This window comes from Oncorhynchus mykiss, chromosome 6 (genome assembly GCF_057628025.1).
Source record: "Oncorhynchus mykiss isolate SJ-2025 chromosome 6, ASM5762802v1, whole genome shotgun sequence".
Classification (NCBI taxonomy): Eukaryota; Metazoa; Chordata; class Actinopteri; order Salmoniformes; family Salmonidae; genus Oncorhynchus; species Oncorhynchus mykiss.
Genome location: NC_143027.1, coordinates 17867777 through 17889545, shown reverse-complemented (window position 1 = coordinate 17889545; position 21769 = coordinate 17867777). Strand labels below are relative to the sequence as shown.

The following is a 21769-nucleotide window of genomic DNA, read 5'->3' as shown; positions in this document are numbered from 1 at the left end:
GAATGGAACGATGAGACTTTCTTCATGGAATAGTTTAACTCAAACACAGTATTATTCTCTATCCTCAGACAAGTACCATTCTGAAAAGCAGTGTTGCAAATGGACATTACATAATAAATCAACTGTCTACAGTACTAGAATTTGAGAGGATAGTGCCCATTGTGGAGTGCAGAGCTTTAAATGTGGCTATAAAATAATATAAGCCTCAATTTAAGTCTGTGTGGAGTCAGGAGAGAGGAAGAGAGCTGAGGAGTAAAGTCCTGCACATCCACTGTTTCAAAAGCACATTGACAATCTGCGTTTCAACGCACAACAATAACCTCCCAAAAGGGACAGCCAGAAGATGACATGCCCTGCATGAAGAGATACCCGTCTGGAAGGGTGCTCCGAGACGTTCCTTTTGTGGTGACAACGATCTGACAGATACGACCCAAAAGAAGAAAGACAATCCGTCAGCATGCCAAGTCCCCAGGGGCTCATGTGGTCAGCTTGAGTGTCTGCCACAGTGAAGTCGAAGGGCAGAGGACGTGAGATCACAGTTCAGATGTTTATTTCTAAAATATTGTTTCAATTTTCTAATAAGGAAAAAAATGTAGATTTGATGGTATTTTGTCATTTTCTAAAAAAATTAAAACATGAGAAGAAATACCTGATGGGATAAGGGATATAGTACAATATAGTTAAAGGGTTTTATCGATTCTTCTGTCCCTCAAGAAAATCCCCTTGCTCTCTGAAAAACAGGATATAGTGCATTACAATCCTGTGGGCAAATTCATCCCACTCCCACAGTTCGTCACCCAGGCGTTATCCAATACTCTCATTAGATGGGAGGCCCATCACCACTAACGTTTCCTTGTGGGAAAACGCTGACACTAACTGCTCCACACACTGCCTGAAGTCTCACTAGCCCTCCTCCAACATCATGTGACATGGTTTAATGCATGGGTGCAGAAGCCAAAGGGAAGGGGATTTGGGATCTGATGCATCTTCTGTAAATCTGTCAAAATATTTCGACAAGACTGAATAAAACGATGCCAGAAACAGAACTGTGGTGGGGGTACTAAGCTGTTGAAACAACATGAAAATATTTTACTATGGAATGTTAAAAGGCCCAGTGCAGTCAAAAACATGATTTGCCTGTGTTTTATATACAGTGCCTTGCGAAAGTATTCGGCCCCCTTGAACTTTGCGACCTTTTGCCACATTTCAGGCTTCAAACATAAAGATATAAAACTGTATTTTTTTGTGAAGAATCAACAACAAGTGGGACACAATCATTAAGTGGAACGACATTTATTGGATATTTCAAACTTTTTTAACAAATCAAAAACTGAAAAATTGGGCGTGCAAAAGTTAATACTTTGTAGCGCCACCTTTTGCTGCGATTACAGCTGTAAGTCGCTTGGGGTATGTCTCTATCAGTTTTGCACATCGAGAGACTGACATTTTTTCCCATTCCTCCTTGCAAAACAGCTCGAGCTCAGTGAGGTTGGATGGAGAGCATTTGTGAACAGCAGTTTTCAGTTCTTTCCACAGATTCTCAATTGGATTCAGGTCTGGACTTTGACTTGGCCATTCTAACACCTGGATATGTTTATTTTTGAACCATTCCATTGTAGATTTTGCTTTATGTTTTGGATCATTGTCTTGTTGGAAGACAAATCTCCGTCCCAGTCTCAGGACTTTTGCAGACTCCATCAGGTTTTCTTCCAGAATGGTCCTGTATTTGGCTCCATCCATCTTCCCATCAATTTTAACCATCTTCCCTGTCCCTGCTGAAGAAAAGCAGGCCCAAACCATGATGCTGCCACCACCATGTTTGACAGTGGGGATGGTGTGTTCAGCTGTGTTGCTTTTACGCCAAACATAACATTTTGCATTGTTGCCAAAAAGTTCAATTTTGGTTTCATCTGACCAGAGCACCTTCTTCCACATGTTTGGTGTGTCTCCCAGGTGGCTTGTGGCAAACTTTAAACTACAGTTTTTATGGATATCTTTAAGAAATGGCTTTCTTCTTGCCACTCTTCCATAAAGGCCAGATTTGTGCAATATACGACTGATTGTTGTCCTATGGACAGAGTCTCCCACCTCAGCTGTAGATCTCTGCAGTTCATCCAGAGTGATCATGGGCCTCTTGGCTGCATCTCTGATCAGTCTTCTCCTTGTATGAGCTGAAAGTTTAGAGGGACGGCCAGGTCTTGGTAGATTTGCAGTGGTCTGATACTCCTTCCATTTCAATATTATCGCTTGCACAGTGCTCCTTGGGATGTTTAAAGCTTGGGAAATATTTTTGTATCCAAATCCGGCTTTAAACTTCTTCACAACAGTATCTCGGACCTGCCTGGTGTGTTCCTTGTTCTTCATGATGCTCTCTGCGCTTTTAACGGACCTCTGAGACTATCACAGTGCAGGTGCATTTATACGGAGACTTGATTACACACAGGTGGATTGTATTTATCATCATTAGTCATTTAGGTCAACATTGGATCATTCAGAGATCCTCACTGAACTTCTGGAGAGAGTTTGCTGCACTGAAAGTAAAGGGGCTGAATAATTTTGCACGCCCAATTTTTTAGTTTTTGATTTGTTAAAAAAGTTTGAAATATCCAATAAATGTCGTTCCACTTCATGATTGTGTCCCACTTGTTGTTGATTCTTCACAAAAAAATACAGTTTTATAGCTTTATGTTTGAAGCCTGAAATGTGGCAAAAGGTCGCAAAGTTCAAGGGGGCCGAATACTTTCGCAAGGCACTGTACATTTCCAAACGATGTTGGAATAATACTGTAAAATTGTGAAAATTATAAATGCCCTTTTAGTGTAAGAGCTGTTTGAAAATAATGCCTGAAATTTCAGCCTATTTTGGTGGGATGGAGTTTTGGCCTGCCTGGTGACATCACCATGTGGTAAATTAGTTAATACACCAATAAGAGCGCGTTCTAAACCGCTCTGCCAATAACAGCACATTTTCAGTTCTAACTGAAAACTTTTAGTTCAGTTCTTCCTGCTTGAGAAATGTTTGTTTTCAATTAAAATGCTCAAAAAGAAACAATCACAGTAAGGTAATTATATTGTTACCCCGAAATGATTTGATATTGAGATAAAAACTGCTGCATTGGGCCTTTGATGCTAACTTAAACTACTAGTGCAAGTCCAGGTACTCTTTGGTCTAAGAGCTTTGCTTTGTCAGCATTCCAAGGACTTCCACAAACATTATTAGCATATTCATTAAGACTCATGATTCTGATTAAAAAGCGGGTTGAGGGGAAAACGTAAATTATGTTTGCGGATGCCGTTAGTTGTCTCCTTTTTGTGGCTCTAGTAAATCTAGGGATACAGTGTTGGAATATCTTCAAATTCGAAGATACAACGACTGTAGGTTGATAATTGTTATTTTTCATTGTATGTGAACAATGGATGCAACTCATACTAGGCCATTTGAACACGTGGCAAATTTAAAAGAGCAATGCAAAGGTTAGTTTGGGTTCTGTAATGACCTCAAAAGCATTTATGAAGCCTTTTTAACACACATTTCACACACACAAACCTTAGATATAGCCACACCATGACTCGCCAAAAACACGATCATCTCCAGAATCATGGATATTTGACTTGAGATCCTTTTCTAATTTTTTTTTTAGGACAGTAGAAAAATAATGACAATTCTCACAGCCAAGATTTGGCTTCTGAATATATTCTCAAATGAGATTTATTTTACACCTGAAAACAGAAAAGGATGGGGATCGGGGAACATTGGGAATGTATTCACAACTGTAGTTTACATTTTTTGGTGTAAGCTCAGAGAAACGTTAATACAGTCATAATAATTGCACTTTATATATCTCCACTGTTGCCAGCATTTCCTCGTGACAAAGCCCAGCTCTCTCTCCAGTTAATAAATTCAATTTACCAGTGAAATTTGACTGACAAAGGAAATGCTAATTTAGGACCAGAGGACTGCTTCACTGCTGCACTGATCCAATTTGTCTTTTTTCTCGGGTTCACTCGAGTCCCAAAAGGCATTAGACATCTCAGTAATTTAAGTGCAGCACATTCAAGGGAAACTCAGACATCATAAATATTTAAATGTTCTGAATCCTAAAGTCAATGAATGACCCGGGCTCAACTCATCTCAACCATGGGCTGAAACGTACTAGGAAAAAGCAGTGAACCTTGTCTCATCTCACATCACCTGAGAGGACAGGGCATGATTGTTTCACTTTGTTCTTCGGGGTATGGGGCACATCGGTGTACCCTGGACAGACTCCCCTTTGGTCCCGGCTCACACTCCTTCTATATGATAGGGCCCAAAAGTGAAAGGGATATCCCACTTCTACCATACTTACTTATAAAAGTTAGGCAAGAGAGGAATAGCATTATAGCGGAATTAAGTAAAAAGCCCTCTCATATGAAAAAGCTGATTCAGCCTCATTTTCAGATTCCTAAACCGGGGGTTTCTTTGTTAGGGGGGGGGGGGGGGGTCTAGGGGACAAAAATAAACAAATACACACAAGAGGTCATAGTTGACGACCTCTCAATCTTCAATAGTGACATTTTTCTCATCTTTTCTTTGCAACATTTTTTATTTTGAAGATATACTGTAGATTCCAGTGTTGGTTAGAGAAGAGAGCACTCTGGCCAGCCACTATGCCTTACACTAGAACATCAGAAACTGCCTGTCAGTTTGAGGAGGAATAACTAAATAAACCAATAAACCCCAAATGAAACAATAAAAGCATTGAGACACTTTTCCCCATAGCAGCCAATGCATATAATATACCCACAAATATAGAAAACAACAAAAGTAGTTTCAAGTTTCTTCAACATATCATATCCAAACTACCCAATTCCAAACTCCAAAGTTAAATGTTTTTAAACTCCAAGCAGTGCAATTTATAGTATCAATTATAACAATAATTACTAATATTGTAATATATTTTTCAGTCAATATTGTGATTCTTGCACATCATACCAAAGTATTGATTCCATGTTTTTATTTTTCTTCTTAGTATATTGTGATCTGTTTGTGTATGTGTGTGTATGCATATAGGTCTGTGTGTGTGTGCTTGTGTGCGTGCGTGCGTGCTTGTGTAAGCAAATGTATGTGTGTGCGTATTCTTTTGGAGTTTAGAAAGCAGCCCTACACCTTGGCCCTTTGGGTCCTTCTATGTGACTACAGCACCCCACTGGCGTTCTATTTGGATGGGGGAACAGAGGTGGCTGTATGCACTTCATATCAAGCTATGATTCTCAGGAAAAGGTTTAGTCAACTCAACAACAAAACAAAACAAAAAAAACTGCCCCAAATTCCAGTTGGCAAACTCAACCACGGGACATCAGGAGAATCTTCTAAAAACCAAAACCATTGAAATCCCTTTTCTCCCCCACTGATAAATAACCACTCTGGGCTGAGTGGTTATTTACCCCCCCCCCCCCCCCCCCCCCCCCCCAGCCTGTCATCCAACACAGGATCCAGTCTAACGCCATCGCTTCCCTCCCTGGAGCCCCCTCCCTGCTTCAAGCAGTGCCAGTCTCAACAGACTTGTACATCCCCAGGTAATCAAGATCTTCTGTCCCTCACCTTTAATCCAGATTTCGCTTCATTCATTAATTCTTGAGCTCTGGCACTCGCGCTCTCATCCCCGTTCTATCTGTAAACTGGGAGGCGGATGTGGGCATGCTGGTGGTCCAACAGCCGTGGCACCGACACAGTCTCGTAGCCTTTGCCCAACATCTGCTCTTTAATGCAGGGCGGGTGGATGTCGTTGACCAGGTACTCCAGAGACTGCAGGCTGCTGCTCAGCACCGATGTGTTGCACAGCTGGCTCTTACTGGGCAGGCTGCAGCACAGGCCTCCCCCACTCCCGCTGTCCATGGCGGGGTAGTGGTGATGGTGGTGGGGGTGGTGGTGGTAGCCCATCTCCCTGTGGCCCCCCGTAGCTGGTCCTCCTGTGGTGGTCCTCAGGAGCTCCTGGTGGGGGTTGTAACAGTCACTGTCAGGGGTGACCAGCACGCTGTTCCAGGGCGGGGCAAAGTATTGGCCCACAGAGAAGTTGCCATGCATCCCCATGCAGTTCAGAGGGGAGGAGCTGACCTTGTCCAGGCACCCCCCACTGCCAACGCCCCCCGTCAGGTGGTAGGGTCTGGAGGAGGAAGAGGACGATGACGACAACACCTGGGCCTTGGCCATAATCCCCCCTCCCCCCGGGGCACCACAGCTTTCAGGGGACTTACTGATGGCCCCTCCTCCCCCGCTGCCCCCACTGTACATGCGAAGCACAGCCTGTTGTTGCTGTTGTTTCTGCCACAGGATGTAGTCCATACTGTCCGAGTACACCCCGGCCTTCATGGCCTCGCCACTGTGGGCCGCCAGCGGCAGCCCCGCTCCTGTGTACACCATGTTAGGCTGGGGCGCAATGCTGCCCACATAGCCACCCCCCGAGGAGCCAGAGGAGATGCCCATGACACCCCCCGCACCCTTCTTGGAGGGGCTGGGGTTGGTGGAAGGTGCGGTGGAGGAGGTGGCCCCCTGGCACACCTGCTGCAGAGCCTGGGCCTGGCAGTGTTGGTTTATCTGATAGATGATGCTCTGGATGGAGGGAAGATTGGACTGGGAGAGGGGCTGGGCCAGGCCTCGCCCCCCTGTCACGGGGATCATAGAGCCGGCCACAGTGACGTTAGGGGGCACCGAGCGGGATAGGGCAAGTGCTTCAGGGGGCTTCGAGGACCCCGTGTGGTACACCATCTGGCCGTGGCCATTGGCTAAAGTGCTACTGCTAGGGGGCGGGTACGGGGCCACAGCTATTTGGGCTGGGGAGAGCTTAGTCCGTCTGCCTTCCGAGTTCTTGATGATGCCCTTAGTGGGGCCGAAGGAGGAGGATGAGGAGGCATTGACAATGGCCAGGAGGCCTGTGTAGCCGCCGGTGTGGAGGTGTGGGTAGGGGCTATAGCGCTGGCTACCTGTGGTGTCGAAGCCATTCACAGTCCGGTTAAGGTGCTTGTGCTGGGGGACCCTGATGTTGGTGGGGAAGATCTTGATGGACAGCGGGCTGCTCTGCATCTTCTGGGCGTAGGCATCCAGCTCAGCCACACTTGGGTAGCGGGGAGAATGCATGGGAACCACCAGCTCACCTGCAAAACAAAGAGAGAGACACTGGAGTGAGAACAAGGGACAGAGCTAACCAACATGTGACCAAGTAATACTTCACCCCAGGGAACATCAAACTAATATGTCACCCCAGGGAACATCAAACTAATATGTCACATCAAACTAATACGTCACCCCAGGGAACATCAAACTAATACGTGACCACAAGTATAACTACAATGGTTCAGAATTTTAAAAATATATTTTAATGTAACGTTTAGATCTAAGTTGTAGTATAGGGGAGTAACCACAGATTGGATTCGAACACCTTAATATAGTCATATACGTACGCATCTCTATGGGTGTAACACTAGATAGATATTCTGCCTGGTACCAGAATTACACTTTCATAACCAAGCTCATGGGTCATGCACAACTGAAACTGGTGGTTGTAGTGGGGCTATGCTATCTGGAGTACCTGCAGCCATTCCAACCCCCCAAATTAAATGCCACAATGTTGGAGTCCGCTCACACAAAACACTTTGATTGGCCTTTACTCAAGTAGGAAGAGTTTAACCGACGTGAGTAGAGGTGGCAGGCAGCAAAATGTCCATACAAAAAAATAAAACATGTCAGTGTTGGGGGGTGGGGTACCATGGCGATATTGGATTCAAACAACATTATTCAGACAATTTCATGGCTAATTAACTACGTCCGACAAAAAGTGGCATCAGGGAATATAACTAAATTGACCAACGATAAATCAACTGCCACCAATGACTTGTAACCTCTTCAAAAATGTCATTTTTCTGCAAAAGCTAACAAAAAAAGCACCAAAATGAGAAGCCAAAGAACCAGTCAACGAATGTTATGGCAACCTGAGGAGTTGAGGGTAGGGGATGTGTGAGCGGGACTTACTCCCTTTCATTTCCTATCACAAAGTCATGTTAAAGAGACTCCATAGCTAAGCAGTCACAACTCTAATTTCTCCGCTCCAATTACTGATACCATGTAGAGTTAATTTCTACAATGCAATGGGCCTTCAACTGTGAAAATGATTCAATCGACAAGATCCATATCATAAAGGAAATAAAGTGTGAGTTAAAAAGCAGGGGGAGGGCATAGTATTCATGTCTGTGAATTTAATGCCAAAATGGAAGATGCTTTTTAAGCCGTTCCCTTTGCTCCGACTACAAGAGGATTAAATGCTGTATGTCGAAGTAAAACATTGATGGTTCAAGACAGATATATTAGGCCTATATATCACAACCTTCAATAGTCAATGACAGATATATTAGGCCTATATATCACAACCTTCAATAGTCAATGACAGATACATCAGACTCCAGCATCACAATTGGTCCTAAATTAGACTTATTAAGACTGGATTTAAAAAAACACACAATCCCATGTTTATGGCTGTAAATGAACTGATCACAATGGGATGGAACTGTCATACACAGTCTACAAAACATTAAGAACACCTTAATATTAAGTTGCAGGTGTATGACTAACATCAAGTATGAGTTTCCTGATAAGGACACTGTACATGTCCGAATCTGGACTTGTGCATAAAGGACCATAGGCATCCAGATTAGTGGGTAGCAGGACTGGGACACAACTCTCCCAACCCTCCCTGGTGACAGCAGTGGTGGCACCATGCTTTGATGTTCCCACAGGTACTTATTTCATTTGCTCTAAAGAGAAAAGAAACATGCTAATGGTACGGTGGCAGTTTTTTCTGATCTTCTTTACAACACAGGATAAAAAAACATCTTTGATCGTCACATGGTTTAAAGGACCTGTGCCGCCCTTCGCACCCCCATGATTTCTCCTAATTACTGCCACATGAGAAAAAAAACAATTAAAAAACCCTGCCAGAAACAGCCAGGAAATTCTTTAAAAAAGGTGGATAATTCCCATTCCTTTCTGGTGAGTTTCCACACCTAACTGCTGTGCCGTATATTTTCCCTCCTGCAGAAACCTAGACTCAGTCTATGAGATCAGGCTGGCCACAGAGAAACGCCCCACTACTCCCTCCATCCATCTCTCCCCGGCTCACCCGTCATTTGTCAACAGGTAGAACCTATCTCAGCCCCACAAAGGCAGAGGAGTACAAGGATGAGGAGCAGGAGGTGGAGTAGAAGGGTGAGGAGGAGTAGAAGGATGAGGAGGAGTAGAAGGATGAGGAGCAGGAGGTGGAGTAGAAGGATGAGGACCAGGAGGTGGAGTAGAAGGATGAGGAGGAGTAGAAGTATGAGGAGGAGAAGTAGTATGAGGAGGAGTAGAAGTATGAGGAGGAGTAGAAGTATGAGGAGGAGAAGAAGTATGGAGGTGGTAAATTAGTGTCTGTGCTTTTTCTGATTCTAATTGCCTACAATCATTTCTTTGTTGCAGGGTTTGTGACACACACACACAATTCTCTGCATCATTCTCCCGTTCTCTCGATTTTTCTGTTTCTCTCTCCCCCTCATTTGTGCACAAACACGCTCGTATGCACACACGCCCACAAACACACTTTGATGTGGTGTTTGATGTGCATGGCCAGGGTCTCTTCATCGGTCTTCTCCCAGGAGGAGCAGTATGTCAGGATAAGTAAACTAAGGCCATGGAGAAAGGACACTGCCTGGCGGTGTTCAGGCCAGATCTGCAGCTTTGTGGGACTTATTGGCTCTGGCTGCAGTAGATCACAGTGCTGAGCAGCAGAGTACAGATGGTACTGGCTGATAAACACACTGAGGCACCCACACACTGCATCCTCCCCCTACTGCCTCCCCCCAGGGCTAGGGGTTTCCTACACACACACACACACACACACACAGCATCCTCCCCCTACTGCCTCCCACCAGGGCTAGGGGTTTCCTACACACACACACACACACACACACGCACGAGCTCCAGCTGTGATTGTGTGTTTCACTTGCCATCACTGGAGCATCCTGCTCTCTGCTGAAATGTAGGGCAGGGACGACAACAGGTGCCTGGGCGGGCGACAGCCTGCAATGCCTCCTGGACTAAATGCTTCACACTCGCTTCATTTCAACACCTGACAGCCCTGTACGGATTAATTACTTCCCCTGGGGATGGAAGAACAAACTTTTTTCTCTTCTTCAGAACGAGGCATGAGGCGACAACCGGCACTCTCACGTGTACATCTGAAACAGTGTCACAGAACAGAAGAAAAACAGGAAAGACCAACACGGCTTTATAGCAAAATGCTACGACTACCACTCTCCAAACCATCACTTCAATGACTATCCAACCCCGATACCACAAGATTAAACTACCTGAAGTGAAGAGAAGTGGCATTGCCGGGTGCAGCTAGTGGTGGTGAGAGCTGGACTGGGCTCCCACGCCAGGGTGAGGAGATGGCAGGGAGGCAATTAACGGGCTGACCTTTGCCCTTAACCACCCAGCACACAATGCCCATGTGTCAGAGCGGGCACATCTCTAAATGCCATCGCTCATTAGTGCCAAGCACCCGAGTAAGAGAGGTAATGTGTGTGTATGTTAGTGTATCTGCTGATGTAAAAAGGGCTTTAAAAATACATGTATTTGATTGATTGATGCACGGGTTGCCCGCAGTCCCCATGGTTATATCCACAGGGTGGGCGGGTTTAGGGTCATTAAATATTATGTGGATGAAGGGCAGGTGGGTGACGGGCAGGTTGAATAAGAGAAAACAATACCTTAAAATCCAATTTACACAAGACCACCTGCTCTTTCCATGGCATAGACTGACCAGGTGAAAGTGATAATCCCTTATTGATGTTACTTGCTAAATTAACTTCAAATCAGTGTAGATGAAGGGGAGGAAGCAGAGGAGACAGGTTAAAGAAAGATTTTCAAGCCTTCAGACAATTGTGACATGGATTGTTTCCCATGTGTATCAAGAATGGTCAACCAACCCAAAGGACCAACGCTTGGCATTGTGCATGGTGATCTTAGGCTTGTGTGCGGTTTCTCCTCCATGGAAACACATTTCATGAAGCTCCTGACAAACAGTTATTGTGCTGATGTTGCTTCTAGAGGCAGTTTGGAACTCGGTAGTGAGTGTTGAAACCAAGGACAGATTGTTACGTGTTACGCGCTTCAGCACTCGGCACTCCTGTTTCGTGAGCTTGTTTTGCCTACTACTTCAGGGCTGAGCCGTTGTTGCTCCTAGGCGTTTCCCTTTCACAAACACAGCTCTTACAGTTGACCGGGGTCTAGCAGGGCAGAAATTTGATGAACTTTGTTGAGAAGGTGACATCCTATGACGGTACCACGTTAAGTCACTGAGCTCTTCAGTAAGGCCATTCAGGTACCAATGTTTGCTTTTGCATTTACTCCCCGGGCCCTAAACGAAAGAAACAGACAGAAAACTTTACTTAAGTCAACTATATTGAAGCAATCTATCAATTTATTAAATGATTCTGGTGAGCAAGGGTTTATTTAGTCTTCTAGGGCAAAATATAATGACAGAAGAGAAGCTGCATTTAGCTAATTAGACATGTTCTACCAAAATGTTGGAAATTAGAAATATTTTAAATCAGGCGGCAAAAAAAAATCTCTGACCAGCACACCACTAGTGTCTGTGTGTACCACTACTGTAAACAGAGACCGAGACAGAGACAGAGAGAGAGACAGAGAGACAGAGAGACAGAGAGACAGAGAGAGACAGAGAGAGACAGAGACAGAGAGACAAAGACAGAGACAGAGACAGACAGAGATGGCAGAGCTAGGGATAAACTACAGCACGGTGAGATGGAATTGAAGAGAACAGGACTGAACAGCAGAGGGCCTTTCTCAACAGGGCCTTTAATAACACAAAGCAGATAAAGTGGCTGTAACTGTTCTTGCATCGGTTTTGGTGACATGGAGCTCACCAAGGGCATCGTCCTTGGGGTGCCCTGTGCCGTCTTGTGGGAGCTGTGTGTGTGTGTGTGTGTGTGTGTGTGTGTGTGTGTGTTGCCCAATCCTGAACACTCAATTAACACTCCTTTAATTAGACAGCGGTACTCTGAATTCTGATTAACTCATTTTCTGTGTGTGGGGGTGGAGGAGGGAAAGATGTAGGAGGCAAGGTGGGAGGAGGAGGGAAGGATGGGGTGGGGGGTGGGGTCCACTGGGTATGATGAGGTCCACTGGGTACGATACAGCAATAAAGAGAACTGGGAACGGAATTAGACTGTAAAAAAAAAAAAAAAAAAAAATTCGGTGCACTTCTAAGTGAGGGGTCAAATTGTGTTGATCACAAGAAGCAGTGGCAGACGGAGTGAGCAGGAGAGCGTGGAGTTATGTGAGTTGGAGGCAAAGAAGGGAGGGAGCGAGGGAGGGAGCGAGGGAGAGAGGGAGGGAACAAGGGAGCGAGGGAGCAGGAAAGGAGGGAGAAGGAAAGGAGAGAGACGCGAGAGTACAGTATCAAATTCAGAGCAGCATAAAACTGGTTGGCATTCTAATTAGTGGCTTAATTGAATATTCACAGGAATAAGCCGGAAAGAACTGGATGAAATCCTCTCCTTCCTTGCTTCCATTTATTAGCGCTCCAAACGTTCTAAAATCATGAGCAGGTTGGGGATATTTCTAGTTATTATGAGAAGCCAACGAGTCACACATCAAATGAGAGCATCTGGTATTTTCTCATTCTCAGGCACAAGCCAGTATCAATGTGGTGCTTACTTTACACGTTCATCTATCCCCTCTTATCCTACACCAACAAAGCCAAAGGAAATGTCCTTGTTTAAAAAAAGAGGGGGAACTACTAGGTGGTTGGGCTGTTTGCAATTATGTCTTCACAGAATGATATACACATAACATGCATTAGCTTTAACCAAATCAAAAGATGCTGTGAGGACGAGAGAGTTGGGGCAAATACAACAGGAGCTGATTTGTAGGTAGGTAGAGGGAGAGGGAGAGAAAGATGAAAGAAAACACAGGGTCAGCCACAGTGCAACATCCACCAGGTTCACCGGCGTTAACCTGTTCTCCAGAGACGAGTTGCTGCTGTTAAATGTGCATGAGCTGTCAGCACCATTGAGGGCCACAGAGGACATTAGCTGCTGCAGCCCCAGCTTCAGCCCTGTCACCCTATAAACCACAATGCTTTTAGGCCAAGCCATCCTAATCTACTTTTTTCCATTTCCACCATGCTGCTGCATATTCAATCTGTCCTCCCTCCATCCACGGAGCGAGCAAGCAACGCTTTGCCCTTTCCACCTCATTGTTATGGAGCTATTCAAGTTAATAATTAATGGCTAGAATGGCCTTCCAATCCCTCATGCCCGAATCACTTACTTTGGAAAAAGTTTTACTTGTTTAAATGTATTGCCATTCGGGAATTGACAGATTTGAAAAAGCATTGTTGCGAGGGGACACCCTTGACCCGTGCCTATTGTTGGGTCCTTGGCTAGATTGAATCAGGGTCTATGACATTTCCCCCCCCCCCCCCCCCCAACGCCAGACAAAAGCAGGGCTGTGAAAGGAAGCGCAGGCCAGGGGGTGGAGGGAGGAGCCAGAGGCGGCACGCTAAACAATACCTGCCTTGTGCTAATGGAGGTGTCATCTGGCACATGGCTGATTAGTCAACGATTACAGGCCGGTCCTCGATTGCCGTGACAACTTCTGCAATGCACAATGGGCCCTGATAGAGCCAGCTGTTAGGTCCTCTGCAATTAACCCTGCATCCCTGTCGTCCCCGGCGGTGCGCCACCTCTAATTGACTATTGGGCACACAAAGCAGGGGCTGTAGGCCAGACCCCCCCCGCCAGAGGTAAAAACTATAATAAGAGCTGTCCTGCCGACTCGGCCACCAGTCAATCAAATGTCTGGCTCCCCTGCCGGAGCTTCCGGAGGAGAGAGAGATGGAGAGAGAGAAAACTGAATGGAAGAGCTTGCGTGAGCCAGCTATCAACAGGGTACAGTTGCCTGGCGGGGGTGGGGGACATGTTGATTATGCCCTCAGTCAGGGAAACGAATTCAAGTGCATGTGGGGGGGAAATGAGAGTCCCGCTGCTTGCTTTGCTCAGCATCAGGAAAAAAACATCCCAGGTACACTCATCTATCTCAGTTAATCACAAGGTTGATTGTTACACTGAACAAAAATATAAAAGCAACATGTAAAGTGTTGTTCCCATGTTTCATTAGCTCCAAATAAAATGTTCCATATGCACAAAAAGCTTATTTCTCTGAAAAACACATTTGTTTACATCCCTGTTAGTGAGCATTTCTCATTTGCCAAGATAATCCATCCACCTGACAGGTGTGGCATATCAAAAAGCTGATTAAACAGCATGATCATTACACAGGTGCACCTTGTACTGGGGACAATATAAGGCCACTCTTAAATGTGCATTTTTTACAAACACCACAATGCCAAAGATGTCTCAAGTTTTGAAGTGAGCATGCAATTGAGATCCTGAATGTTCACCAGAGCTGTTGCCAGAGAATTGAATGTTAATTTCTCTACCATTAGTTGCCTCCAACATCATTTTAGAAAAGTTGGCAGTACTTCCAACTGGCCTCACAACCGCAGACCCAGTGTAACCACGCCAGCCCAGGACCTCCACATCTAGCTTCTTCACCTGCGGGATCATCTGAGACCAGCAGCCCAGACAGCTGCTGAAACTGAGGAGTATTTCTGTCTGTAATAAAGCCCTTTTGTGGGGAAAAAAATAGTTCTGATTTGCTGGGCCTGGCTCCTCAGTGGGTGGGCCTGGCTCTCAAGTGGGTGGGACTATGACCTCACAAGCCAACCCATGGCTGTGCCCCTGCCCAGTCATGCGAAATCCATAGATTAGGGCTTAATGATTTTTTTTTGTTAATCGACTGATTTCCTTATATGAACTGTAACTCAGTAAAATTGTTGAAATTGTTACATTTATATTTTTGTTCAGTATTACACACACACACAAAATTATCTGGATTGTGGCTTTATTAATGTAATTGTCCATCTACCCTCATATATATTAGGGTAGATCAGCTTTATTGCAGATAGACAATTACATTAATAAAGCCACAATCTATATCACTTCCAATCCCCCATATAGATATCTATTTTTTTTGTAAATATATATGTATTATTTTATATATAAAGTACCAGTCAAAAGTTGGAACACACCTACTCATTCAAGGGTTTTTCTTTATTTTTACTATTTTCTACATTGTAGAATAATAGTGAAGACATCAACACTATGAAATAACACATATGGAATCATGTGGTAACCCAAAACGTGTTAAACAAATCAAAATACATTCTATATTTAGATTCTTCAAAGTAGCCACCCGTTGCCTTGATGACAGCTTTGCACACTCATGGCATTCTCTCATGAAGTAGTCACTTGGAATGCATTTCAATTAACAGGTGTGCCTTGTTAAAAGTTAATTTGTGGATTTTCTTTCTTTCTTAATATGTTTGAGCCAATTAGTTGTTGTGACAAGGTAGGGATGTTATTTAAAATATGTATATTTTACATTTATTTAACTGGGCAAGTCAGTTAAGAACAAATTCTTATTTTCAATAAGGGCCTAGGAACAGTGGGTTAACTGCATTGTTCAGCGGATTTTTACCTTGTCAGCTCGGGGATTCGATCTTGCAACCTGTATAAAATATATATATAATAAATATATACATAAAAAAAATACACACACACACACACACACACACACACACACACACACACACACACACTTGAAGTCAGAAGTTTACACACACTTAGGTTGGAGTCATTAGAACTCGTTTTTCAACCACTCCACAAATGTCTTGTTAACAAACTATAGTTTTTGCAAGTCGGTTAGGACATCTATTTTGTGCATGACAAAAGTAATTTTTCCAACAATTGTTTGCAGACAGATTATTTCACTTATCCTGTCACTTATCACTTACCCTGTCACAATTCCAGTGGGCGAGATGTTTACGTACCGAAGTTGACTGTGCCTTTAAACAGCTTGGAAAATTCCAGAAAATTATGTCATGGCTTTAGAAGCTTCTGATAGGCTAATTGACATAATTTGAGTCATTTGGAGGTGTACCTGTGGATGTATTTCAAGGCCTTCCTTCAAACTCAGTGCCTCTTTGCTTGACATCATGGGAGAATCAAAAGAAATCAGCCAAGACCTCAGAATAAAAATTGTAGACCTTCACAAGTCTGGTTCATCCTTGGGAGAATTTTCCAAACGCCTGAAGATACCACGTTCATCTGTACAAACAATAGCACGCTAGTACAAACACCATGGGACCACACACCGCTCAGGACGGAGACGCGTTCGGTCTCCTGGAGATGAACGCACATTGGTGCGAAAATTGCAAATCAATCTCAGGACAACAGCAAAGGACCTTGTGAATATGCTGGAGGAAACAGGTACAAAAGTATTTATATCCACACTGAAACGAGTCCTATATCAAAATAACCTGAAAGGCGGCTCAGCGAGGAAGAAGCTACTGCTCCAAAACCGCCATAAAAAGCCAGACTACGGTTTACAACTGCACATGGGGACAAAGATCGTACTTTTTGGAGAAATGTCCTCTGGTGGCTGCATCATATTGTGGGGGTGCTTTGCTGCAGGAGGGACTGGTGCACTTCACAAAATAGATGGCAACCTGAGGCAGGAAAATTGTGTGGATATATTGAAGCTACATCTCAGAATATCAGTCAGGAAGTTGAAGCTTGGTCGCAAATGGGTCTTCCAAATGGACAATGACCCCAAGCATACTTCCAAAGTTGTGGCAAAATGGCTTAAGGTCAACAAAGTCAAGGTATTGGAGTGGCCATCACAAAGCCCTGACCTCAATCCTATAGAAGATTTGTGGGCAGAACTGAAAAAGAATGTGCGAGCAAGGAGTCCTACAAACCTGACTCAGTTACACCAGCTCTGTCAGGAGGAATGGGACAAAATTCACCCAACTTATTGTGGGAAGTTTGTGGAAGGCTACCTGGAACGTTTGACCCAAGTTAAACAATTTAAAGGCAATGCTACCAAATACTAATTGAGTGTATGTAAACTTCTGACTCACTGGGAATGTGATGAAAGAAATGAAAGCTGAAATAAATAATTTTCTCTACTATTATTGCCCAGAAACCTGCTCCTTTTACTCTCTGTTCTGAACGTGCTAGACGGCCAGTTTGTAGTCTTTAGCCGTACCCTTATCCTACTTCTCCTCTGTTCCTCTGGTGATGTGGAGGTTAATCCAGGTCCTGCAGTGCCTAGCTCCACTCCCACCCCCCAGGTGCTCTAATTTGTTGACTTCTGTAAACGTAAAAGCCTTGGTTTCATGCATGTTAACATTAGAAGCCTACTCCCAAAGTTTGTTTTACTCACTGCTTTAGCACACTCTGCCAACCCAGATGTCTTAGCCGTGTCTGAATCCTGGCTTAGGAAAACCACCAAAAACCCTGAAATCTCCATTGCTAACTATAATGTTTTCCGCCAAGATAGAACTGCCAAAGGGGGCGGGTGTTAAAATCTACTGCAAAGATAGCCTGCAGAGTTCTGTCTTACTATCCAGATCTGCACTCAAACAATTTGAGCTTCTACTTCTAAAAATTCACCTTTCCAGAAACAAGTCTCTCACTGTTGCCACTTGCTATAGACCTCCCTCTGCCCCCAGCTGTGTCCTCGATACTATATGTGAACTGATTGCCCCCCCATCTATCTTCTGAGCTCGTGCTACTAGGTGACCTAAACTGGAACATGTTAACACCCCGGCCATCCTACAAACTAAGCTTGATGCCCTCAATCTCACACAAATTATCAATTAACCTACCAGGTACAACCCCAAATCAGTAAACACGGGCACCCTCATAGATGTCATCCTAACTAATTCGCCCTCCAAATACACCTCTGCTGTTTTCAATCAAGATCTCAGCGATCACTGCCTCATTACCTGCATCCGTAATGGGTCTGTGACCAAACGACCACCCCTCATCACTGTCAAACGCTCCCTGAAACACTTCTGCGAGCAGGCCTTTCGAATCGACCTGGCCGGGGTATCCTGGAATGACATTGACCTCATCCCGTCAGTAGATGATGCCTGGCTATTCTTTAAAAGTGCCTTCCTCACCATCTTAAATAAGCATGCCCCTCTGAAAGAATTTTGAACTAGGAATAGATATAGTCCTTGGTTCACGCCAGACCTGTCTGCCCTTGACCAGCACAAAAACATCCTGTGGCATCCTGCATTAGCATCGAATAGCCCTCGTGATATGCAACTTTTCAGGGAAGTTCGGAACAAATATACACAGGCAGTTAGAAAAGCTAAGGCAAGCTTTTTCAAACAGAAATTTGCACCCTGTAGTACTAACTCAAAAAAGTTCTGGGACACTGTAAAGTCCATGGAGAATAAGAGCACCTCCTCCCAGCTGCCCACTGCTCTGAGGCTAGGAAACATTGTCACCACCGATAATTTCACTATAATTGAGAATTTCAAAAAGTATTTCTCTACGGCTGGCCATGCTTTCCACATGGCTACCCCGGTCAACTGCCCGGCACCCTTCACAGCTACCCGCCAAAGCCCCCACCATTTCTCCTTTACCCAAATCCAGATAGCCGATGTTCTGAAAGAGCTGCAAAATCTGGACCCCTACAAATCAGCCGGGCTAGACAATCTGGACCCTCTCTTTCTAAAATGATCTGCCGAAATTGTTGCAACCCCTATTACTAGCCTGTTCAACCTCTCTTTCGTATCGTCTGAGATTCCCAAAGATTGGAAAGCTGCCGCTGTCATCCCCCTCTTCAAAAGGGGTGACACTCTAGACCCAAACTGCTACAGACCTATATCTATCCTACCCTGTCTTTCTAAGGTCTTCGAAAGCCAAGTTAACAAACAGATTACTGACCATTTCGAATCCCACCATACCTTCTGGTTTCAGAGCTGGTCATGGGTGCACCTCAGCCATGTTCAAGGTTCTAAACGACATCATAACCACCATCGATAAGAGACATTACTGTGCAGCCGTATTCATCGACCTGGCCAAGGCTTTCGACTCTGTCAATCACTACATTCTTATTGGCAGACTCGACAGCCTTGGTTTCTCAAATGATTGCGTCGCCTGGTTTACCAACTACTTCTCTGATAGAGTTCAGTGTGTCAAATCAGAGGGCGTGTTGTCTGGACCTCTTACAGTCTATGGGTGTGCCACAGGGTTAAGTTCTCGGGCCGACTCTCTTTTCTGTATACATCAATGATGTTGCGCTTGCTGCTGGTGATTCTCTGATCCACCTCTATGCAGACGACACCATTCTGTATACTTCTGGCCCTTCCTTGGACACTGTGTTAACTAACCTCCAGACGAGCTTCAATGCCATAAAACTCTCCTTCCGTGGCCTCCAACTGCTCTTAAACGCAAGTAAAACTAAATGCATGATTTTCAATCGATCGCTGCCCGCACCTGCTTGCCTGTCCAGCATCACTACTCTGGACGGCTCTGACTTAGAATACGTGGACAACTACAAATACCTGGGTGTCTGGTTAGACTGTAAACTCTCATTCCAGACTCACATTAAGCATCTCCAATCCAAAATTAAATCTAGAATCGGCTTCCTATATCGCAAAAAAGCATCCTTCACTCATGCTGCCAAACATACCCTTGTAAAACTGACCATCCTACCAATCCTCGACTTCGGCGATGTCATCTATAAAATAGCATCCAACACTCTACTCAACAAATTGGATGCGGTCTATCACAGTGCCATCTGTTTTGTCACCAAAGCCCCATACACTACCCACCATTGCGACCTGTACGCTCTTGTTGGTTGGCCCTCGCTTCATACTCGTCGTCAAACCCACTGGCTACAGGTTATCTACAAGTCTCTGTTAGGTAAAGCCCCGCCTTATCTCAGCTCACTGGTCACCATAGCAGCACCCACTCGTAGCACGCGCACCAGCAGGTATATCTCACTGGTCACCCCCAAAGCCAATTCCTCCTTCGGTCGTCTTTCCTTCCAGTTCTCTGCTGCCCATGACTGGAACGAATTGCAAAAATCTCTGAAGCTGGAGACTCACATCTCCCTCACTAGCTTTAAGCACCAGCTGTCAGAGCTGTTTACAGATCACTGCACCTGTACTTAGCCTATCTGTTAACAGCCTATCTACCTACCTCATCCCCATACTGGTATTTATTTATTTATTTTGCTCCTTTGCACCCCAGTATCTCTACCTGCACATTCATCTTCTGTTGATCTACCATTCCAGTGTTTAATTGCTATATTGTAATTACTTCGCCACCATGGCCTATTTATTTCCTTAACTTACCTAATTTTTTGTTTTCTTTTGTTCTACTGCATTATTGACTGTATGTTTTGTTTATTCCATGTGTAAATCTGTGTTGTTGTATGTGTCGAATTGCTACGCTTTATCTTGGCCAGGTCGCAGTTGCAAATGAGAACTTGTTCTCAACTAGCCTACCTGGTTAAATAAAGGTGAAATAAAAAAAAAATTAAAATTTAAAAAATTGACATTTCACATTCTTAAAATAAAGTGATGATCCTAACTGACCTAAGATAGGGATTTTTTTTGCTAGGATTAAATGTCAGGAATTGTGAAAAACTGAGTTTAAATGTATTTGTCTAAGGTGTATGTAAACTTCTGACTTCAACTGTGCATATATTTTTATATTAATTCAACTAGGCAAGTCTGTTAATTAAGAACAAATTATTATTTACAATGATGTCCCACCCTGCTGGGACAATTTTGTGCCGCCCCAATCACGGCCAGATGTGATACAGTCTGGATTCAAACCAGGGACTGTAGTGATGGCTCTTGCACTGATATGCAGTGCCTTTGACCGCTGCACCACTCGAAAGTATAAAGATAGGGCTATTTGGTAAAATACCAAGTCCATATTATGGCAAGAACAGCTTAAATAAGCAAAGAGAAATGACAGTCCACCATTACTTTAAGACATGATGTTCAGTCAATACAAAAAATATGAAGAACTTTGAAAGATTTTTCAAGTGCAGTTGCAAAAACCATCAATCGCTATGATGAAACTAGCTCTGAGGACCACCACAAGAAAGGTAGACTCAGAGTTCTCTGCTGCAGAGGATAAGTTCATTAGAGTTACCAGCCTCTGAAATTGCAGACCAAATAAATGCTTCACACGGTTCAAGTGTAATATTCTTGTTAGAACCTAGTATTGAGTTATTTGTTATAATTACTTGCCATTAGATTTAAGGTGATTGAATTGCTCCCGAATTGTAATGTTGTTAATGCATTTATTTTAAGAAATATTTATTTAATGTATAAGTGAATAGGTTGGTTTGCTTTTAATTTTAAGTTGACCAATAAGTTGGCTTGTTAGGCTGTGGCCAATGGGAGTTGACCTGGTTAACGGGAGGCCTGGGGGAAAAAGAGGGAGAAAGACGTTGAGAAAAGGATGGACGTTACATTATGACCGTTGGTGAAGAAACATTCTAAAAGAAGATGTAAAAATAGAACAACACCCATACCTAGAGTTTTGAAGGGAAATACCGATTTTATTTTATGAGAGTTGTTATAATTTTGTTAAGAAAGACTTAGTAAAGACTGAAGCTACCGTCTCATCGTGGAGGTATTTGACAGCCTTGAGGTTGGCCTAGCATCGTGTGACACCGAGAGAGAATTGCTTGGGAAAGATTAACGAGTTCGTGTTCCCATGGGATTTCTGTTACTGCTAAAGAGTACTGTCTGCATTGATAGCTGTGCTTCCTGTGGATCTTGTGAGGAAAC

General features: G+C 44.1%; 1 protein-coding gene across 1 annotated transcript in view; it reads right to left on the bottom strand.

Moving 5' to 3' along the window:
* Positions 1-3677: 3677 nt before the first annotated feature.
* The window catches only part of LOC110525363 (protein FAM222A), a 67798-nt gene continuing 49706 nt past the window's right edge, over positions 3678-21769 (bottom strand). Inside the window, exon 3 of the mRNA XM_036979495.2 lies at positions 3678-7130. Within this exon, the coding sequence (XP_036835390.2) occupies positions 5647-7130 (1484 nt within the window). The 3' untranslated portion in view covers positions 3678-5646. The remainder of the gene's footprint in view (positions 7131-21769) is intronic.